The following is a 20,300-nucleotide window of genomic DNA, read 5'->3' as shown; positions in this document are numbered from 1 at the left end:
CACGGAAAGGGGGACCTTGCAAATCTCAAGTTCAAGTGACTAGAAAGGCCTGAGGGAGCCCTGGGGGACGCCCCTCCTGGGGGGAGTGCAGGGAAGATGGTCCCAGGTCCACCCTGACACCCCCGCTCTCACCAGGGTGACCCCATCCCACTTCAAAGCCAAGGCTATCTTGGAGAGTCATGGCTGGGCTCTGGGGTCAGCCCCAGCTGGAACAGAAGTACCGCCCCCTTCCTGGTGGTATGGCCCAGTGCAAGTCCCTGCCTCAGTTTCCTCCCCTGTGGAAGGGAAGCAGCTGCCGTGGGCTCAGAACTGTCCACAGCTGCACCCCTGCCCGCCACCTGCCCGGCAGCTCTTCTCCCTAGGCCGGCAGGGGATCCCGGTCCCTCTGTCCATCCATGCAGAAATGGCAGGCACGCTGGCCTCTGTCTCCCCTCCCCCGCTTACGTCTGCCCAGCGCGCACCAGGCCGGCCGGCTGCTCCTCAGGTCCCGCTGGTGCATCCTGGGGTTCGTCCTCCACTGGAAATCCATGATGCCCATTTGCCATCAGCTGCACCAGTTCAGACTGCTTGGCCAAGCCTCGGTTTCCCCACTGAGCTGTTTGCTGAGTGCCTGCTGTGTGCCCAGCACTGGGTTAGGTGTGGGGGCACAGCACGAAACTGGACAGACAGCCCCTGCCCGCCTGGAGTGGATGTCCCAGCAGAGGTCAGGGGAAGGGGCAAAGGAGGTTGCAGTTCCCGCAGCCAGGGTCGGTGCAGGCTGCGGGGACAAAAAGGCTTTCGAGCTGAGAACTGAAGGAGTTGGGCTGGGCGAGTTGGACGGTTCCTGACAGAGGAGACATGTGCAAAGGCCCTGAGGTAGGCTCTGTCCCGTGTGTCGGAGAAGCAGCGAGGAGGTCAGTGTGGCTGGAATTGAGTGAGTGGCAGGGAGGGTGCGATGAGGTCGGGGCGGCAATGGCGGCCAGAGACAGCCTTGGCTTTCCATGGGGAGTCATGGGGGCGGGGGGTCCCAGGCTGGGGGCGACAAGTTCTGTCCCTCTGGCTGCAGAGCATGGCCTGCAGGGGACAAGGCCAGAAGCAGCAAGGAGGCTACTGCAATTGTCCAAGCAAGAGGTTGGTGTATGGATGGGGGTCGGCAGAGCAGGGAGTGGAAGAGGGCAGATGCCAGTCAGACTTAGGAGATAGAACGTTCCGGGCCTGTGAAAAGTTGGATGTGAGGCTGCATCTGATTAGGGGCCCGGGGATGGGATGGTGGGGAGGACAAGACATTGACTCAAAGTGGGCCAAACCCATGAACCCCCGAGCCCCTGCTCAGACAGCATCTTCCCCCATGTCGCCAACGGCCCCCTGTCCCTTAACTGCCACCCCTGCCTCCTCCCTCCTCCCATCTGCAGGCCCGGCGCCCCCGCTGGGCTCCCACAGCTCGCTGGGCCGCCTACGACAGCATCGAGCAGGCTGTGCTGAGCTCACGGGTGGCATGTCTGCGTACCCCTCAGTGGGACGTGGCTCCGGCCCTAGCCCCTCCCATCCCTGACCTCACCTCCCACCACTCTCCCTCACTCCCTCTCCTCAGCCACACCGGCCTCCTCATTCCGTGAAAGGGTTAAACACCTTCTACCCCAGGGCCCTTGCATCTGTGGCCCCCTGCCTAGACCCCTCGCTCGCTTGCTCAGGGAGCATCGGTGTCCGACAGCAGGCTGTTGGCTTGCTTCTCGTGTCCCCACTACGGGAGCTATGAAGTCAAAAGGGCAGAGCTGGGTGTGTTTTGTTCACAACTGTCCCCAGGGCCTTACGTGTGACCTGGCAGTTTTCCCTTGCGATGAAAGGCTAAGCAAGCCATCGAAGGAAGGAGTTAACCTCCCCTCTGAGAAGCCCTGAGCTGTGGCTCCTGCTCTGGATTCTGGGAGACGCTGGGTCCACCCAGCTAGGCCAAGACTTTCCTTTTTAACTTTGCCACTTTCCACCAGCCTGGCTTCCAGCAGCCCAGGGCAGCGGTCAGAGACACCTGCCCCACCCCATCATTCCATGGGGCTCTGATAGAACTGCCCGTCAAAATACCACGCCTTGCTCCCCCCTCCAACGGTGGCTCCAAGGGCCCACTCTGAGCATGTGACCTAAGCTGAGCCAATCAGAATTCTTTCCTGCTCCAGCATGTGACCTAAGCTGAACCAATCAGAATCCTTCCCTGGGATTTTGAACAGCTGCAGGGAGAGTGCAGTGCCCTCTGCCATCCCGCTGCTAATTAGGACAGTGGAGGCCGACACCCACCTTACCTCTTCCCATTCAAGAAGCCGGGACTGAGACAGGAAAAACAAGGAGGAACAGAGACTCCATGGTTCCAGCATGGGGACGCTCACCCTACCTGTCCAGGTCAGCCTGCACCCATGTGGGCTCCTCCCAGGACCCAGCAGGGTCAGCTCAGCCACGCTCACACCCAAGCAAGCCTCCTCCCTGCTCTGGGCCTCAGGGTTCCAGTGTGTCTCCTGGCTGTTACGGGAATCCAGCAAGTCAGTACATGTGCAAAGGGCTTTGCAAGCTGTACCACGTGGTAGGACTCCTGGCCTAGTGGAAGGAACCCTGGCCTTCCCGCCAGTGGGCTCCCTGGACAGGGCCGGTGGGCTCGCTGGCTCTGGTCCCACTGCCATGCCCACTGTAATTATTTCTAGGCTTATCAGTCCTTTTAACTGAGGGCTTCCCAGGTGTCAGTCCACCCTCCGGGAACTCTGCTGGAGGCCCTACTGCAGCCCCCTCTTGCTGGCAAGGAAACAGGCTCATGGACGAGCTGTGACTTGCCCAAGGTCACATCTCTTCTAGCACTCAAGATTCCCTTGAAGCCCGCTTTGCACAACCACAACCACAACCCCTGGTGTCTAGAACCCACATGGGTAATCCTAAGCCCAGTTTTCACGCCCGTGCCTCTGAACTCCTGCAGGACTGGGCAGGAAAGGGCTGCATCTCAGTGGCCCCTGCAAGGCAGCCGCAGACCCTGGGCCACCTCTGCCAAGAAGGCCCGAGAGCAGAAGGTGGGCGGCAGCAAGCACAGTCCATCTGCCTCGGCTTCCCGCGGGCGTCGAAGCGTCTGTCCTATGGGGCTGCCCTCCTACCCGAGGGGCTGAGCCACCGACTCAGGACCATCAGTCCGAGCAGCTGGTCACGTCTGTCCCACAGAGCAGGACACCTGGCAGACGCCCCTTCAAGCAGTTGAGCTTGGCAGGGAGGGAGTGGGTGCTTGACCCCAGCGGGACTCCCCTGGAGGGCTCCCGCCCCCACGGCCGCTGGGGGTGCCTGTAAACCTGACCACGGGACAGGGGCGCACGAAGCCGCCCCTTCCCCACTTCCATGGGTACTAATGGCGGGGACCATTCTGCCCGTCCCTCTGGATGTCCAGTGACCAGTGCTGAGGCCGGGGCACAGGTGTCTCGGGCACACCTGTGGGTTAGGGGGCCCAGCTCCAGCCCAGGCCGGCGGGGCCGGGGAGGGGCAAGTTGGAACAGGACCCTGGAGGGGCTTGGGCCACAGTCCCTGCGGGAGGGGTGGGCATGGAGTCGCAGGCTCCTGCTTTGAGAGGAAAAACTACAGACCAACTGTTCCTTAAAGAAAACAAGTTTTATTTATATAATCAGAACATTCTAATAAAAATATCATTATAATCTTAACTACCTTTCCTCTCTGGGGCTCGACTCTGTACCGGGCGTGCCACGAAGCGTGCGCGCGTCAGCTCCCTGAGGCCTCCCTGCGTCCCCTGAGGTAGGTCTAAAGGAACATTCCAGCCCGCCCCGGCCCTGCCCTCCCCACGCTGAGCCGAGCATTCCCAGCTTCCCTCTGCCTCCCGCCTGGAGAGGCCAGGCCGCCCGGCTCCTCTCCCCTCCCTCCCCCTGCCGTCGGGGTGGGAGCCCCCTCTAGACTCCCTTTCGGAGCCCATCACAGGGCGTTGGAGCTTCTCGCCGCCCCCCACCGAGCCCCCGGGTAGGGGGACAGGGGCCCACTCTGTCCGCAGCTCAGGCTGGCCCAGGACAGGCAGCAGGGAGAGAGCGAGAGGCCGCAGGCCCCGCAGCCGGGCCCGAGCCGGCCTCCGCCACCAGCTGCGGCCCAGCACCCGCTCCCAGCCGGCAGTGCAGGCCACGCGCCCCGTCCTTTCGCCCCCCATGGTCGTGGGGGAGGGCAGCTGGGCGACAGCGAGGAGGGGACGAAGCGTCAGCGATGAAACCTCGGGAGCAGCTTCCCGTCTGCTGGGATGCACGCGCCTTGCCCCCACCGAGGCAGGCGTCGGCGGGCAGCTACGGCCCAGACGGGGCTCGCAGGGCCCCTGGCCCACTGAGGCCCGCCCCCAGGGGTCCTGGGCGCTGGCGCAGACACTGTATCATAGAGAAATACTGTCATTGTCACCTGCGGTGGCACCATCAACAAAAGTGTTCTCTCTCCAAGTCAAAAATAGGTTTTGGATTCGTGGTGGCGGGAATCTCCGCTGAAAAAATATACTGCAAATTTGAAACCATCTTAATAGCAAAACAAGTACGGTAAGAAAAAAAGTTGCAGTGCTTCGACTGAAAGGGACGTGGGCGTCCCCTCGAGGCCGGCGGCCCTTCTGCCCCGGGGAGGTCCAGGGGTCTCAAGGACGCTGCCCGTGTGCAATAATTTAGAAAACGAGACATCGACAGGGCGCCGTCCCCCCACCCCCGACCCGACTGGGGCGGCTCGAGTTAAATAAATAGTCACTGGCTTCTCTCCTTCAGGTTTCCCTTGAATAAGGCACCAAGTTTCTGCAGGGCCCCTCGCGGGGCTGGGGTCCGGGGAGGGGCCATGGGGGGCCACCCTTGTGGAGGACGCTGTGGGGACGGGCTCAAGGTACCTGAGGTGCAGGGGGGGCAGGAAAGGTGAGGAGGTGCCGCCGGGCGCGAGGACCTCGGGGTGGCCTCTGAGCAGTTCTGCGGTCCTTCCTTGAGGACGCCGGCCCCTGCGATGGTCCGGGGCCCTGAGGGAGGCGCGGCAGGTGCCCTCACTGCATCCTGTCGGGCTGCAGCTGCGGCGGCTGGTACTGCACGAGGGCGGCGCCTGCGAGGGCCTGCGGCACGGCGGCCGGGTAGCCGTAGCCCACGAAGCCGGCGGCGGGCGAGGCGGCGTACGGGTACTGGTCGTAGGCGGCCGGCGGGTACTGGGCGTAGGCCGGGCTGGCCGGCGCGTACTCGATGTAGGGGGAGGACAGCGAGGGCACGGGGGCGGCCGGGATCACCACGCTGGGCTGGACGATGGCTGGCGGGTAGACGTAGTGCGGGGTCAGCCTGCGGGGGCCAAGCAGAGTGGGGTCAGCGCGGGCCGACGGGGTGGGGGGCACTGAAGAGCCCCGAGGGCCGGGCCGTCTGAAGTGGGGGTCACGGTGACGGCGGCAAGGGCGCTCGCCGACCGCCCCGCCATGCTGCCGCCTCAGGGCCTCTGCGCTGGCCGTTCCCGCTTTCTGGGGCAGCACGCTCCTCTCCCCTCCTGCAAGTCTGCACTCCAGCAGCACCTTGTGCAGAGGTGGGGGGGCAGTAAATGGGAACTCTATGGCTTTCTGTCCAATTTTCCTGTAAATGTAAACCTCTAAAAAATAAAGTCTATTAAATAAAAGTCTCCTCTGGGAAGCCCTCCCTGACTGCAACCCACCCCACACCGTGTCCCCTGGAGGGCCACTTATATGACTTGGCAAGACCCCACGTCACTGCTCTGGCACGCTGGCCCCAGCTCCGGCCTTCCCTGCTTACCTTACTACCCGCCATGACTGGGGTCTGTCTCCCCGAGTTGAAAGGTCAGCGCCCCCTGGACTTAGTGTGGCACTCAGCAGGGACCCCGCCCACCGCCCAAGCCCCACGAACATTCACCGAGGGAAGGAATACGTGACGGACGGAATAGAAACGGTAGGGATGATGGTGGCGACGGGGAAGCGAGGACGACCACAGGTTAGCCGCCCTCGGTGACCATGCCAGCCAGATGGTGCGGCACGCGTGCCACGGCCCACGCTCGGTTCAAGGCTGTACACGCAGCAGCCAGTCGGCTCATCGCCGCCACCCGGGAGGCTGGTCTTGGCATCGTTATCCCACGTCACAAGAAGGAAGACCGAGCTCGGCGGGGCTCAGCGCCTCGCCCAGGAGCCCCCAGCTGGTGAAGCAGAGGGGCCGCCCTCCAGGTGAACCGCTCGTCTTGCAGATGGGGAAACTGAGGCCCGGGGAGGCAGTCTGGGGCAGTGCCTGCTCTGCCCGCCTGCCGCTGGGTGGCCCTAGGTAAGTGGCCGAGCCTCTTGGGGCCTCGCTGCCCAGCACAGGAGGGAGGCCCGCTACCCCCCCTAAAGACACTGCCCAGTGCTGGCGCAGGCTGGCCTCGGCGTCTCCCCCCCCCCCCGCTCGCACACCTGCCCGCCTGCCTGAGCAGCACGGGGAGCCCCCCGACGACCCCAGCTTCCTCCTCTGCCTGCGCAGGTCTCAGCACTCCTGCGCTGCCCCCGTGCCAAGGAGAGTCAGCTTGGGAAGAAAAATATGGCATTTTCCCTCCCGGGCAGCGCGCAGGCCTGGCGGGGAGAGGAGCGGGGGTGGCTTTTCAGAAGGCGACTTGGCAAGAGCCTGGCCCTGGAAATGGGTGCTCCTCCCCCAGCATGCCCCCTGCTCGGGCCCGAGGGGCCTTTGCCGCCTGCACAGGGATACGCGTGTCGGGCAGCGCCCGGCAGCGCCCGCAGGGAGGAGCAGGGCGGGAGCTCCCCCTGCCCAGGCCCCCGCCTGCCCCAGCAGCCTGAGGACGGGGTCCCCGCCCAGCCCCCACCTCCCCCCCACAGGGCTGGGGCAGGAACGGAGTGGCCGAGCAGCGATGCTGTCCACGCCCCACAATATTTGGGCTAAACAGCGGCACTGTTTACGCCACGCGACTGTTGAAGCGCAGACAGTCAAATATGGTTCTGCCGGGGGGACAGGGTGACTCACGCGTGGCGGCCACTCTCACGGGCCCCGGAAAACTGACTGTGGGCAGCAGGAGCTTCCCCAAAACACAGGCAGGGGCGGAGGGACGGGCCGCGGGTGCCACCGGGGCACAAACAGCTTTACGAGGAGAGTGGGCTCACGTGCGTGATTCCTGGGAAGCCACCAGCAAGTGGCCGTCAGCAGTCAGCGGAGAAACCAAGGGGGCCCAGCCCCGCACCCGCGTCTCACCCTCCACGGAAAGACACGAAGCTCCGGCACCTGCTGGGTGAGGCCCAAAGGCACGGTGCTGAGCGAACGGGCGAGACACAAAGGCCACGTAGCCCCTCAGTCCGTTGCCACGAAGTGCCCACAACGGGCCAGTCCACGCAGGGGAAGCAGGGGCGCCGTCGCCGGGGCCTGGGGCGGGGCAGGGGCTGCAGGGGTGCGGGGCTTCTTTCGGGGGCTTTGAAAACAGTGTGGAATCGGTGGTGGTGACGGTTACGCAACACTGAGCACATCACGATGCCACACAACCGCACGCTTTACCGGAGTGAAAACGGCCAATTTTACACTTGGTGTGTTTTGCCACATAAGAAGGTGTACGTAAGGAACAAAGCCCGAGCCAAGAGCGAAGCTCTGCAGCCTGGCGTGTGGGCAGAGCCGGGCGGGCCGGGGGCGGAACGGGGCTCGTGGCCAGGCCATGCCAGCCCCGCCCTCGGTCCCCAGGGCCCTGGTAGCAACCCCCCGGGTGGGTGGCGGGAGGCCGGGCTGCGCTGGGCCAGGCCTGAGGGGCCCCTGCCAGCTGCCCCCTGCCCAGAGTCCCCGCTCCCCGTCCCCCTCACCCCTCTGTTTACCTTCCTCCTGCAGCCACCCAGCAGTTGCCATGGCAGCACGCCCAAGCTGGCAACGGGCAGCGCTGGCCGGCAACCCCACGCGGGCGACCTTTCGTGCTGTCACGAGGCCTGGAGGCTTCTGCCAGGAACCAGGCTCACACCGCGGGCGGCAGGGTGCCTCCCCTCGCCTCTACTGCCCGCCAGGGGTGGGTGGGACTAGGGGCTTGAACAGGGCCGGGCCCGGGGCCGAATCCCGCCTCGGCCTCCTGAGCCGCGGGGCGCTCCACCTGCACGCGGCCTCGCTGCTCTGCTCCAGGACACTGCGGAGAGCAGACCACCCGGCCCCGGCCCCGCGCAGCTTGTGTTCCAGGAGGGGAGAGGTGCGGGGAGCACGTCCATCAGCAAACAGGGAGCGGGAGCTCCCAGGAAGGCAGAGGAGGGGAGGACTGCACCGAGCCAGAGGACGGGCACGGGGGATAGGGGGCAGGGGACAGCAAGAGAAGGCCAAGCAGGAGTGAGCATCCAAGTGTGAGGAGCAGGAGGGGCGCCCGGCCACCCCCGTGCGCAGCCTCTAACGGGGGCGCCCGGCCGCCCCAGTGCACGGCCTCTAATGGCGTCCCTATTTCTCCCAAAGGCTCCAGAAGTCTCGCCCTGGCAGCGGGGGAGTCCCTGGGAGAGAAGTCGACAGAGGTGCTGGGAGCCTGCCTGGCCACCATCGCGTCCCTCACGGCATCCCCCTACCACGGCCCCTCCACCCTGCTCTCAGAAGCTCGGAAACATTCCTTAGGTGGAGGCGATGGAAGCTTTGAGGTCAGAACCCCTCCCGGCGTGTGCAGTGGGGCCCTTCCTTGCCTCAGGTGCCCCCAAGGCAGGGGCTCCCCCCGGACTGCGCGCTCAGCTGGGGCCCAGGAAACGCCTTTCACCAGCCCTGGGGCTCAGGGCCGCGTGGACCGGGGAGGAGCCCAAGGGCAGCTTCCCAGACCCACCTGGCGAGGGTTCCGGGCAGTGGTGCCTCGAGTTCTGCCAGCTCCCACCTGGTGCCAGGTGTCCGCAGCAGCTGGGAGCCGCCCTCGACGCGGGCCTCAAGGTGCTGCCTGTGCTCGCGTCCATTCCCCAGAGTTCTGCCCCGACCCTGTGCACACCAAGCCCCTCGCAACAAGCACTTCCAGAGCCAGAAAACAAGCACCGCTGTTACCCCATTTCCCAGAGAGGAAGCCCAAGGCTCAGCGAGGGCTGAGACTTGCCCAGCGCTCAGCGAGGAAGCGGACGTGTCCGTCTGTACCGACGCCCGCTGACTGCCTCGGGCAGCACCAGGCCCCAGTGGCGGCCCCAGGACCGGCCAGGGCGCGAGCTGGGCCCGCTGGCCCCGTCCTCCCTCCTGGGGGCAGCTCAGGCCTCAGGGAGCCGGAGGTGAGGACGCTGTCCACAGGCAGAGCCCCTCCCGTCCATGGGGTTCAGGGAGACCCCACGGCCTCCGGCGGTCGCCCCACCCCAAGGACCAGGGCAGCCACAGAGACAGGACCTGGGACGGGTGTGCACACGCCCCACCCCCAGGCACAGGTCCAGTGACAGGAAGGGACCAAGGGGCAGCAGCCGATTCTGCCGCTCTGCGAGGCCCCCGGACAGGAGGAGGTGGGCTGAAGTCCAGAGGTGCAGAGGAGCCTGGGTGCCCGCGGGGTGCCAGGTGCTCAGGATGGGGGGGGGGGGCCGCACAGCCCTTCCTTAGCAGCGAGCCCAGGGCTCACGTGTGGCTGGCGCCACCCGGCAGGGTCCCCGGGTCATGAGCGCGGCCAGCAGCGCCGAGGGGCTCCGCGGAGGCTGGGACTGCGCGGTCCTCCGGGGAAGCTGCGCGGCAGGAGCTGCTAGGACCGCCCTGCAGAGGTTCAAGAGCAGAGACTGGGGGGAGACAGGGAGAGACAGGGTGGAGAGACAGAAAGAGAGAGAGACAAAAGCAAATAGAGACAGGAAATAGAGCACAGACACAGGTGGACAGCGCTGCGGTGGGGGGGGCGGGGGCGAGGCCAGGTCCTGGGGCAGCTCAGCTCACACCCACACACCCAGCCAGGCAGGGAAGGGCCACGGAGGGAGGATCCTTTGCTGGCAGGAGGGGGCGGTTCTGGAAGCTTCTCTCCCTCATGCTCTGGACCCTGGGCTCAGCCCTTAGGCACACTGCACCACGACCTCTCCATTTCCTCTCCACAGCTGCTCCTCCACGGGCCCAGGGGCTGGCTGGGAGACCCTCCACTAGAGCAGTGGCCGCCACAGGGCATGAGCCACCCCGGGGGCAGGGGCGAGGGCTGCAGACATCCTGCGGGCATGTAGGGAGCGCTCTCGGAGTCTCGGGAGCAGAGGCCAGGCAGGCCGCCCCTCATCCTGCCGGGCTTGGGGCGGCCCCCACACCCCAGAAGGATCCAGAATGTGCAGAGGGTGAGAAACCCCGCAGTCCAGCCTTGACAACCACAAAGCAAAGGGCAGACGCAGGGAAGGCGTGGCCCCACCGCCCACGCCAGGGCCCGCGCTGGAGGCCGGGATGCCTACGCAGGGCCCAGCGCCGCGGCCCCCGGCTGGAACGGCCAGCGGATGCAGCGCCGCGGCGAGCCGAGCACCTAGGTCAGAACGGGCATGCGCCCCATTCCTCCCCCACCCAGGCTCGGGGTGGCCCGGCTGCCCCTCAGCGCCTGCAGGCCTCTGGGGGGGATGGGCCCCAGCTTCTCTGTGCTCCCCACCCGGGCGCGCCTGCCCGCCCCTCGCCTTGGTGGAGACCTGCCAGGATGGCCCTGCGCCCGCCCTGCGGCCTCTCCGCTGTGCCGCCCGCGCCCACGCTCGGCCCCCAGGGACTCTCTCCGTGTCGGCTTCATCTCTGGAGTTCCCCAGTTCCTCCTCTTCACCAGCACCTGCCCAGGCCGATCCCTCGGCCACCTCCCTGGCCCCATCGCCACCCAGCAGCCAGAGGCCCTGCCTGAAAACCTAAGGGAGCGCTTCCCAGCAGAGGACGCCAGGAGCTAAAGCCGGGGAGCGCTGGCACAGCTCTGCTGGGCAGGCCCCGGCCGGAGACACCGGGCACCCCGCGGGGCAGGAGGAACCAGGGCTCGGCTGCAGGCCCGGCTCCGGCAGCTGCTCAACGCCTGGCAGCCTAGGACAGGGACTGGCCATCCAGAAGGGCCGGGCGCTGAGGGGTCAGTGCCTAGAGGTCCGGTGGCCCAGCACCACTGGGCTCAGTCCCGGCCGGCCCAGCGTCTGTCAGGCGCCGCGGGGATGGGGCGCCCCTCCTCCGCTCAAGGCCGCTTTGAACCCACCCCGCAGTGCAGCACCCACCGAGGGCACCTCCATGCCCCTGACATCGAGCCACAGCTAGGGCTGCCTGCTGGGTCCTGTCTCCTCCTCAGGTTCCAGGGCAACGCCCCGGCTCCTTCTCCCTCCTCGGGGGTCCAGGACAATGGCCTAGGGCTCCTCCATCCTTTCTCCGGGGCTCAGTTTCTCTAGAACCGTGATATCAACGCTCTCCTTCATTTCTGCATCTTTTCTTTTTTTTTCGTCCCAGAAAATCTCAGTGTCCATCTACCAACACCCAGCGTGTTAGTGCGAAATGTTGACCTGTTTTCTGAAGACTCAATCCCACCACTGGGGAAAATGGAGCAAGGGGATGGGGGAAGCCCGGGCTGGTGGGGCGGGGTAGACGGGCGGGCGAGCCCACAGGGCCCCACAGGCGGCCCCTCCACCTCCACAGGCGGCCCCACAGGCGGCCCCTCCAGGCAGGGCGCTGGACACAGGTCCCCACCTGGGGTGGGGGGGCTGGGTGGGGCACTTCGGGGAATTCTCCACCTCCCCCTGGCACTGGAGCCTGGGCAACATGAAAACCCCAAATCACAGCGGGGCTACCACGAGACACGGTTCAGGCTGAGAAGGCTGGCCCCTCCAGTGGGGGCCTTCCAGTGAGCTGACCACAGCGCCTCCCTCCACAGTTCTGGGGAGGGTGGCCTCCTCCACTGCCCACGCAGCGTCCGATAAGCCCTGCCCTGCGGGAGCAGGCCGAGGCCCGGCCCCATCCCAGCACGCCCAGAGTTCCAGCCCGCTGACTCAAACGGACACGCGGGGTGAGAAGCTCAAGCTGAGCCCTAGCCATGAGCCACGTGGACATCACTTAGCCCTCTCTGGCCGCAGTCTCCCCATCTGTAAAATGGGGATGTCACATGCCTGGGGGAATCTCCACTGGGGTCCACGGTCCATGACCACTTCCAAACCTGGAAGCGACGGCCCAGGGAGGCAGAGGCCGAGCCTCTGAGCAGAGGAGTCTGCGGACTCCCTGGGAGGGGCCGAGTGGGCGGTGCTGACAGCAGCCACACAGACAGACAGCCACGCAGAAAGACAGACAGCCACGCAGCCAGCCATGCAGAGAGACAGCCACACTGCCCGGCATACTCAAAGCCAGGTTCACAGCAAGAGGTCAACCAGTTCCTGTTTTTTTTGAGAGCTAAGATGCCTCTGAAAGTAAAAATAAAAAAGACAAATGAGCTGTTTTACTTTTTCGGAGCTCTGGGGCCTTTTCCCCACCTGCTGGAGAGTGACGTGGCAGCTGTCCGAGCCAGAGGCCCCAGGAGAGCGCAGGGCAGCTGTGGCAGGCAGCGGCTTGAGGCCTGCGCGGGCCGTGGGGGGGTGCCGGGCGCGCTCCGCCCCAGGCAGGTGGGAGAGCAGGCCGCAGCGTCTCCTGGGAACCCCCAGGGTGGGGGCACTCGGGCTCGCTGCTCCTTGTCAGCAGGGCTGGGCCGGCCATGGGGTGGGGTAGGTGGCCAATGGCCACAGGAAGCAGGAGCTGCTCCCCCGGACGAGGAAGCCGTGCCCTGGGGCAACCCGAACTTGTCCAAAACCCAACGCCTGCTCCTGCCCCCAGACTGCACCCACTAAGCCTCCCGGTTGCCCGTCCCTCTGCTCCACAGAGCTCTGGACGCTCCCTGCCATCCCTGCTGTCGCTATGATGAACCCACGCCTTCACACCACGGCACCCTTGCCTCCGGGGCCCAGGCTCAGCCTGCAGCGGGGGGAGAGTGCAGCTGAGCCCGGCCCTCCTGCGCTCCGAGCCCCCTGCGGCCTGGGCCGCTCTGGGAAGAACCATGGAGGCTGCGTGAACGGCAGCCACCCTCCAGCCTCCCTGTCCTCGGGGCCTCCCTGCTGCGCCCCACGGCAGGTGCAGGTGGCCTCCCCAGAGCTGCTGCCCGGCCCCCGCCGCTCCCCCTTCCTCTGGGCGCCGTCACCAGCACAGGCAGCCCCGACTTCCGCTCTCCACTCCCCACCCCCTGCAGGATGCTCGGTGGCCACGAGCTGGGGCCCGGTCGCCTCCTGGCCCGGCTCAGGGCAAGGAGATGTCAGGGGCCGACCCTGCTGAGTGGCCACCCAGCTGCCCTTCTTCTACCCACACGGCAGTAAGGAGAACCCCTGGTGCCCCTCCCTCCTCTAGCAGGTGGGGAAACTGAGGCTCGAAGGGAAGAGCAACAAGAACAGGGGTCCAGGGAAGCACAAAGACACTGCCTGGCCCACCCTGAGACGTGCCAGGAAGGGGACAGCCACATGGGCTGTGTCCACTTGCCATCAGGCCCGTCGCCCACGGGGAGACCGAGGCCCAGACCCATGGTTGGAGGGCTTCCTGCCGGGCAAGGGACACAGGCAAGGAACCCCTCCTTGGAAAGGAACCCGAGACGCCGCCCCGAGGGCTGGCTTCTGTTAAAGCCGGTGCCGACAAACAACAGGTGGGCTGGGGCCTCGCAGGCCGTTACCCGCCACCGCCATCGCCGCCCGCCAGGAGGGCCCCGGCGCCAACCCACACCGCGCGCCAGCTGAGCTCTCTGACAGGAAGCGACAGTGGGGGGAGCAGCCTGGCTGCCCCCAGAGGCGCCCTGAGAGCAAAAACAAGCCCGGGTCACCTAAGCGGAGAGGGCGCCACTTCCTTCCAGCCCTGACCTGCAGCTCCGACCTCACTTCCTGCTGCACCCCCCGTCTGCCCCCACCCGCGGCCCCCTCGCCCACACACCTGCTGCTCCCTGGGCTCCTCGGAGACCTTCCTGGCTACGCTAGCTGATGTCACCCCCTCCACCACCACCGCTTTCAAGCCCCCTCCCCTGCTTTAAACTTTTTGTGCATGGATTACGAGGCCCAGGCAGCCCCTGCCCTGCACCGGCAACCCCGCGCCAGCAGCTGGACCGCAGCCCTGGGCGGCTTTCACCACTCTCTGCCTGCGCTCGCTGCTTGGGCGCCCATCACACGCACACGCTCCAAGAGCCGCCATTCCGCTCACGACGCAGCACGGCCCGTCCCTGCAGAGGCTCTCTGTCGCCCGATGCCCCTGCGTGGCACACCCATCTTCAGGCCACGGAGCACCCTGTGGCAGGTGAGCCCCGATGCTGGGGACCACGTCTTCCTGCAACCAGAAGGCGCTCAATACTCGCTGAAGGAACAATTCGCTGCACGGCAGCCTCCTGGCGTTCTCCCAGTGGCGGGTACCAGTTGTCTTCCCCCGTTGGGTGTGAGGCGCTCTGCTCACACCTGGGCACACGCACGGCGGCTGGGTGGCCAGGGCAGCGGATCTCACCTTGGGCACCGAGGACCTTCCACAGAAGGGCACGGGGTCCCTGAACTACACGCCAAGTGGGGCGTGCACAGGCCTCTGCCCGGGGGGGCCCCATGGCCGCCCTCAATCTTGAGGGTCTGAGGCCCAACTAGTCCAAGAGCTGCCAGATGGGCTGGGGCCCTCAGGGTCTCCAACGCCCCCTCTGCCCCCGAGGCGCTAGCTCAGGCAGGCTTCTCCATCACCCTGCGCTTCCGTTGTGGAGACAAGTCAAGAGCGCGTGACAGGGCTGGCAAGAGGCACGTGACTGACAACCTGATGGGCTCAGCACTGGTCACGACCACCCAGCGATGCGGCACGGTCATGGCGCCCACTACGCAGACGGGGAGACGGAGGCCAGAGAAAGGCCGGGCCCTGCCGCAAACCTGGCCCACCCCAGAATGGCCCCCAGCCTGGTGGCTCGTCCCCCCCGGGGCTGGAGCCCTGCCCCACCCCTCCGCGCCCCAAGGCCTGGCCTTATACCAAGCCCGGAGCAGGGGCTGGCAGCCAACAGGCACCGAGCCCACAGCAAGACCCCCTTCGGAAGAGGGAGGGGCCTGCACCAAGTCACTTGTCCATCAAACTCCCCAGGCTCCAAGCGCGCCAGGTGCAGGGCGAGCTGAGCCTCGGGCAGAGGCATGGCCTTGATGCCAGGAGCCCCTCTCAGGCCGGCGCCAGCCCCTAAGGGACTGCTCGGACCTCTCTCCTGCCAGCCCGCCTGGGGGCCCTGGCCAGCAGAGGGAAGTCCCATGGGACAGTCGTGGCCATCATTGCCTTCGCCTGGGATTTCCACGTAGGACTCAGGTCTAGCACAAACCAGCACGTCACCTGCCACGGAAGGTTTTTCCTGATCCCAGGCCTCTGCCCCGTAAACAGTTACGTGACAAATGCCCAGCGCTGTGGGGTCCTGAAAGGCCCCATGCCACGTAGAAAAAGAAAAAAATCAAGGCAGGCACCGAGTGTCAAGGTTCTTGGCAGTCTAGACTGGCTGGCGTTTCTGACCCAGTCAGGCTAAGACTCTGCAGTGGCCAGGCTCAAGGACCAGGCCTGGGGGTCTTCAAAAGGGTTAAAGGCAGGCCACTGGGGCCACAAAGCCTGGGGACAGTCGAGCAGGGCAGGAGAGGGGCTCACAGTTTCCATGCCCTGAGCCGCCCGGCCCCCAGCTGACAGAGCTGCCCGCTGAGTCAGGCCTGGCCGTGCTCCGGGGCCCGATTGTTTGCAAAGACAAAAAGGGACGCTGATGGCCACATTGCTGGCCTGGTGGGCAGACGGGCGCCGGGAGCAGACAGCCGCCCCAGGGGGCCCAGCCGCTGGCCGCCGCACCACACCCTGGATCCCAGCAAGGCCGGGTGCTGAGAGGCTCCAGACGACAGCGGCTGGAGGCGAAGAGCTGGACAGGCCTTCGGAGCCCTTGTCCCCGCTTGGGTCCCCGCCCTTGGCAACCCACACCTGGAGCTCGAGGCCTCTCCCTCACCACAGGTATTCAAGTGCAGGTCTGTGGCTCTAGTTACAAAACAGTCACCTGCAGCCAGGAGGGAGCAAGCCATGGTGACGTCTGTGGCCGGCCCAACGGCCCTCACGGGGCGCCCAGACGACGGGGGGTGGGCAAAAGACCAGGATGCCCCGCCTCTGTCCTCCTCCCAGTCCACCTGGGTTCAAGCCCCACCTCGGTTTCCCCATCTGTCAAGGGGAGCCAGCCTCAGAGGGCAGCTGTGAGGACAGGAGGGAATGGGTGTGGGGCAAACGGGTGCTGTTGTGATCAGTCATTGTTCCTGCTCTCCAGGTGCAGGCGCAGGAGGGGGCGGATGAGAATGTTGGCCTGTGGAATTCAGGGCCAGATGCCAAGTTCCTGGGTCCGGTGGGACCCTGGCCCTGGACAGGGATGGCGCTGTCACATTTTAGGCAGGAAAGAGCTGTGGGCACTTGAGGTATACCCTGATCTCCAAGCAGCTGGCCCCGGGCACAGAGAAGACTGGTCGCTGGACAAACACCCTCCTCGAGCACCCCAAGAGTGGGGAGAGAAGGCTGGGCTCTTCCCAGGCACCTTCCCGGACGGCTCTAGACGTCTATAGGACCACCCTGGGCCACCTGCTCCCAGCAGCCCCCGGCACTGTCTCAGGAAGGCACAGAAGCGCCGCCAGGGGCCAAGCTGCCTGCTACCCATACTGCCAGGAGGCCACAGGCAGCCCCACAGCTGCCCCCTCCCACCACACATCCACAGGTCCTACCTGTCGGGGCACGCGCACCCAGCAAAGCGGGCACGGCCCAACTTCTCGGGGGCCTGACTGACCCACCAGTCACAGCCGTGAGCCAGCCCCACACGGCCCCACTCCCCCCAGGCCCCTCACCCCTGCTCTAGTTGATGTCCAGTAGCCAGGCTGCCCTCAAGCTCTCTAGCCCTCTATGACACGCGCACACACAGAGGCACACACCCTGGGGCACAAAATCTAGAGGCTGGATTTGGACTCCGACTGCTTAAGAAAAGCCACCTGAAAAGTTCTAGGAGGAGCAGCCTGTTCTTTAAACTGCCCTCCAAGACAAACCACCCCCCAACCCCATCAATATTCTCCCTGCAGTGGTACAAACAGCCGACATCAATCACGGAGCTTGGAAGTAAGACCGTGTGGCCGGGTCCTTTGTGCCCCTGAAGTGTGTGTCCTTCCCCAAGCAGCTGCCAGACATTATTAGATGTTAAAAAAAAAAAAAAAAAAAAGGCGGGGGGGTCTGGAAGAGGAGGGTGGGCGTGCTACTCCGAGGCCCGTCAGACAAAAAGCCCAGCCTGGGCCCCCCTGGGCTGGGCGACATCTGGTCCTGATCACACCCGACCTGCTGCAGCATCACAAACCTCGGACCCCAGCTGGTGGTGACCCGCCAGAGGGACACCCCGAAAGAGCCCAGCCTGCGCTGCCAGGGTGCTGGCCTGCCCCAGGCGCTATCTCTGCCCCTCGCTTACAGCATCTCAAAGGCACTGCTACCAGCCCCACTTTACAGACGAGGAAACCGAGGCACGGAGCAGCCGTGTTAAGTTGCCCGAGGGCAGACGACTAATAGGTGGGGAGCTGGAATCTGAGCCGGGGCAGGCTGGCTCTGCATCATGCGCTGTCCCCCTCTGCTGTGTGGCCGCCAGCCCAGGGACGGAGACCCGCCTTCTGCCTTCCCTCAGTTCTCCCTGGCTGGTCCTCCACCCCCAAAACGCAACCATGTTCCTGAAAGGTCGGGCAAAGGGAGAGTTCGCGTGTGCCCGCTTACCCGTAGGTCCGCTGGATCAGGGCGGGGTGCAGCTGCTGTACGCCGATGGTGAAGCCTGCAACGGGAGAAGAGTCAGCCCCTCGGCAGGGACGGGGAGGTGATTTCCGGGGTGGGCCCACGCACGGGAGGCAGGGCCACACAGGCCGCCACCTCAAATCAAAAGGGCACCAGCTTCCTCTCCCCTCCCGGCCCCGCCCCACCCAGAGGAACCCCCGAAGCGGCCAGCTGAGGTGCGCCAAATGAGCAGGGGGGAGGGGCGTGTCCATCCCCCTGATCTCAGCCAGGAGGCCGATTTTCTCCTTCCCACGGGGACCAGCCGGGCCCCTGACCCCACCGCCCGTGACCCCACAAGCTGGCTGCCACTTGGGGCAGGAGGGAGCCTTCTTCCACCCAACAGATCCAGCAGCTGCAAAGGGAAACCGAGAAAAGCCCGGGCGGAGGAGCAGCCTCTCACCGGCCTGCAGGCTCCGTGGCTTGGCGCCCAGGTAGGCCAGGTTCACGTTGGCCTTGCGCCCGTCGATGATGGGGTTGGGGTCTTTGCAAGCCCGCTCGGCTGCCACCCGCTCAGCCATGGTCACCTGGGGAAGGCACAGACGCGTGTCAGGGGCCTCCCTGGCCGGGAGGGGAGCGAGGAAGGACAGGCAGAGGGCCTAGCAGCAGCCGCCTACCCCCGCCCCGAGGGCGCCCACACCCCCCCCCAGTACATGGGCCAGGTCTCCTCTGGCCCCCAGGCCCTCCCACAAACCTGCGCCCGCCTGCCCCCTGGGTGCCAGCTCCTCCCCTCCAAGCTCAAGTACTGAGAAACCTGGCTGCTCGAGAGCAGAAACAATTCCCAGGGGAACAGGACAAAAATGAGCCCCCAAGTGAGGCAAGCGACACCAGCCTGCCCTGCCCACTAGAGGGGACGGTGAATTTCCTCATGGGACCAGTTTTGGGGCTCTGCGCTTGGAAGGGAAGTAGGAGACTCCTCTTCATGCTTTTTACTTGGGTTGAGTTAGTTTGGGGGGGCCGGGAGGGCTGTTGGGGCAGATGGGGGGAGGGAGGCAAGGGTTACAGAGCACCCTTGGGTGGGGCCCTGGGCCTCACTCGCGTGCTGCCCCAGGACACCCGAGGGCGGTCGCCTGACCTCCAAAACGCCGCCCCAGAACGCGGAGCCCTTAACTGGACACGCCGGGTCTCCCCCTTCCAGCAGGGCCGGGGACGGCGGGTGGGGGCGGGCCGGGCAGGTGCGGGCGCCGCGGGGAGGGGCCCCGGAAAGTCGGGGCGCCCGGGGGCCGCGATAAGGCGCGGGGCGGGGTGCGGGCCGGGCCGCGGGGGCCACTTACGAAGCCGTAGCCGCGGGACTTGCCCGTGTGGCGGTCGGTGATAACCACGGCCTCCTCGATGTCCCCGAAGCCCTCGAAGTACTTCCTGAGCGAGGCGTCGGTCGTGTGGTAGGGCAGGCCGCCCACGAAGATCTTGGTGAACGTGGTGTCCTTCTGCGAGCCGTGCATGGCGCCGGGGGCCGGCGGCCGCGGGCAGCCCGCGCTCGGGGCGCACGCCGCGGGCCGCAGCAGCATGGGGGGCGCCCCGCGCCTACGGGGCTGCGCGCATGGGGGGCGCCCGTCCAGCCGCCCGGGCAGCCCAGTCGCGGCCGCTCCGCCGAGGACGCCGCGCTCCGAGCGCTCCGGCGCCGACGCCGCGGGGACTCTGTGCGCGCGCCCGCCCGCACCCCCGGGCTTTGTAGCCGGCCCCGCCCCAGGCCCCGCCCAGGCCCCGCCCCTGGCCTCGCCCCAGGCCCCGCCCCGGCCCCGAGCGCGCAGGGGCCGCCGGGAAGCGTAGTCCCGGCCCCGCCCCGCCGCGCGGGGGCACTCGGGGTCAGGGGCGCTGCGCATGGGGAGCGGGGGGGGTCGCGGCCGCGGGTCGCCGAGGCTAAAGGGTTTCCTTCTCCCCCGCGCGCCTCCCGCGCGCCAGTCCTGGTGCAGGCGCTGGGGACGCGGCGCGACGCCAGCAGGCCGGGCCCCTGCCGTCGCGGGGCGCACGTGCTGGCGCAGCCGCGGGCCGGCTCCCAGCCGCGTGCTGCCGGGGAACGGATTGATTGCGGGCCCCGCGGAGCTCAGCAGCGTCCTGTGCTAAAAGGCGAAGTGGCTTCTGTCCTATAGACCAATATCATTCATGCAACAGTTACCTGTCAGGGCCCTCTCGGCGCAGGCTCGTCTAGGGGCCCGACCACGGGATGCCCGAGCCCGGTCCCGAGCCCCTAGAGCCTCTCTGGATAAGACACGGGCCGCTGGGGAGGCGAGCGGCAGTGTGGCCCCAGGTCCGGTGGGCAGAGGAAGGACTTCGGGGCTATTCCAAAGCCCATCCCGCCTCCGCTGGGGTCAGGGCCTCCTGGGTCTCGTGGGTGAGCCACCCTTGGAGGAACGGCCAGCAAGGACCCCCTTCCCTCAGCGTCCTGTCCCCACCGTGCCAGCAGGGCACCGCCGGGGCCTCTGTGAGCTTCCTGTGGCTCAGGACCAGCTAGAGAATGTGCAGTTTTCCTGCAAAATGCAAATGTGCAGGGCTTGTTCAAAATATTAAGAATTTGATGAGGAGGAGAGCATCAAACCGGGGGGGAGGGGGGCCCTAGAGTCGGGGGACACTGTAATGGCGCTGGCCCGTGAAGGCTGCGCCACCACCCGTGGGTCACACCGCCGTGCAAGCGGGGCTCTTGGGACCTTGCCCCTG

General features: G+C 66.2%; 1 protein-coding gene across 1 annotated transcript; it reads right to left on the bottom strand.

Moving 5' to 3' along the window:
* Positions 1 to 3,584: 3,584 nt before the first annotated feature.
* RBM38 (RNA binding motif protein 38) lies at positions 3,585 to 19,249 on the bottom strand. The gene is made up of 4 exons (XM_004468025.4): positions 18,920 to 19,249; positions 18,049 to 18,172; positions 17,595 to 17,649; positions 3,585 to 5,276 (listed from the first exon to the last, which is right to left on the bottom strand). Exons 1-4 carry the CDS (start codon positions 19,151 to 19,153, stop codon positions 4,994 to 4,996), a joined length of 696 nt encoding a protein of 231 aa, XP_004468082.1. The 5' UTR covers positions 19,154 to 19,249; the 3' UTR covers positions 3,585 to 4,993.
* Between the last annotated feature and the right edge of the window lie 1,051 nt (positions 19,250 to 20,300).

The sequence above is a fragment of the Dasypus novemcinctus genome, chromosome 24, assembly GCF_030445035.2.
Source record: "Dasypus novemcinctus isolate mDasNov1 chromosome 24, mDasNov1.1.hap2, whole genome shotgun sequence".
In the NCBI taxonomy this organism is placed as follows: domain Eukaryota; kingdom Metazoa; phylum Chordata; class Mammalia; order Cingulata; family Dasypodidae; genus Dasypus; species Dasypus novemcinctus.
This window is presented reverse-complemented; position numbering and strand designations above follow the sequence as displayed.

Coding starts and splice junctions, on each gene's coding strand:
- RBM38 (XM_004468025.4), bottom strand. CDS start 19,153: ATGCTGCTGCGGCCCGCGGCGTGCGCCCCGAGCGCGGGCTGCCCGCGG. Junction 18,173..18,919: donor AGTCCCGCGGCTACGGCTTC/GTAAGTGGCCCC, acceptor TGCCTTCCCCAG/GTGACCATGGCTGAGCGGGT. Junction 17,650..18,048: donor GCCACGGAGCCTGCAGGCCG/GTGAGAGGCTGC, acceptor CTCCCGTTGCAG/GCTTCACCATCGGCGTACAG.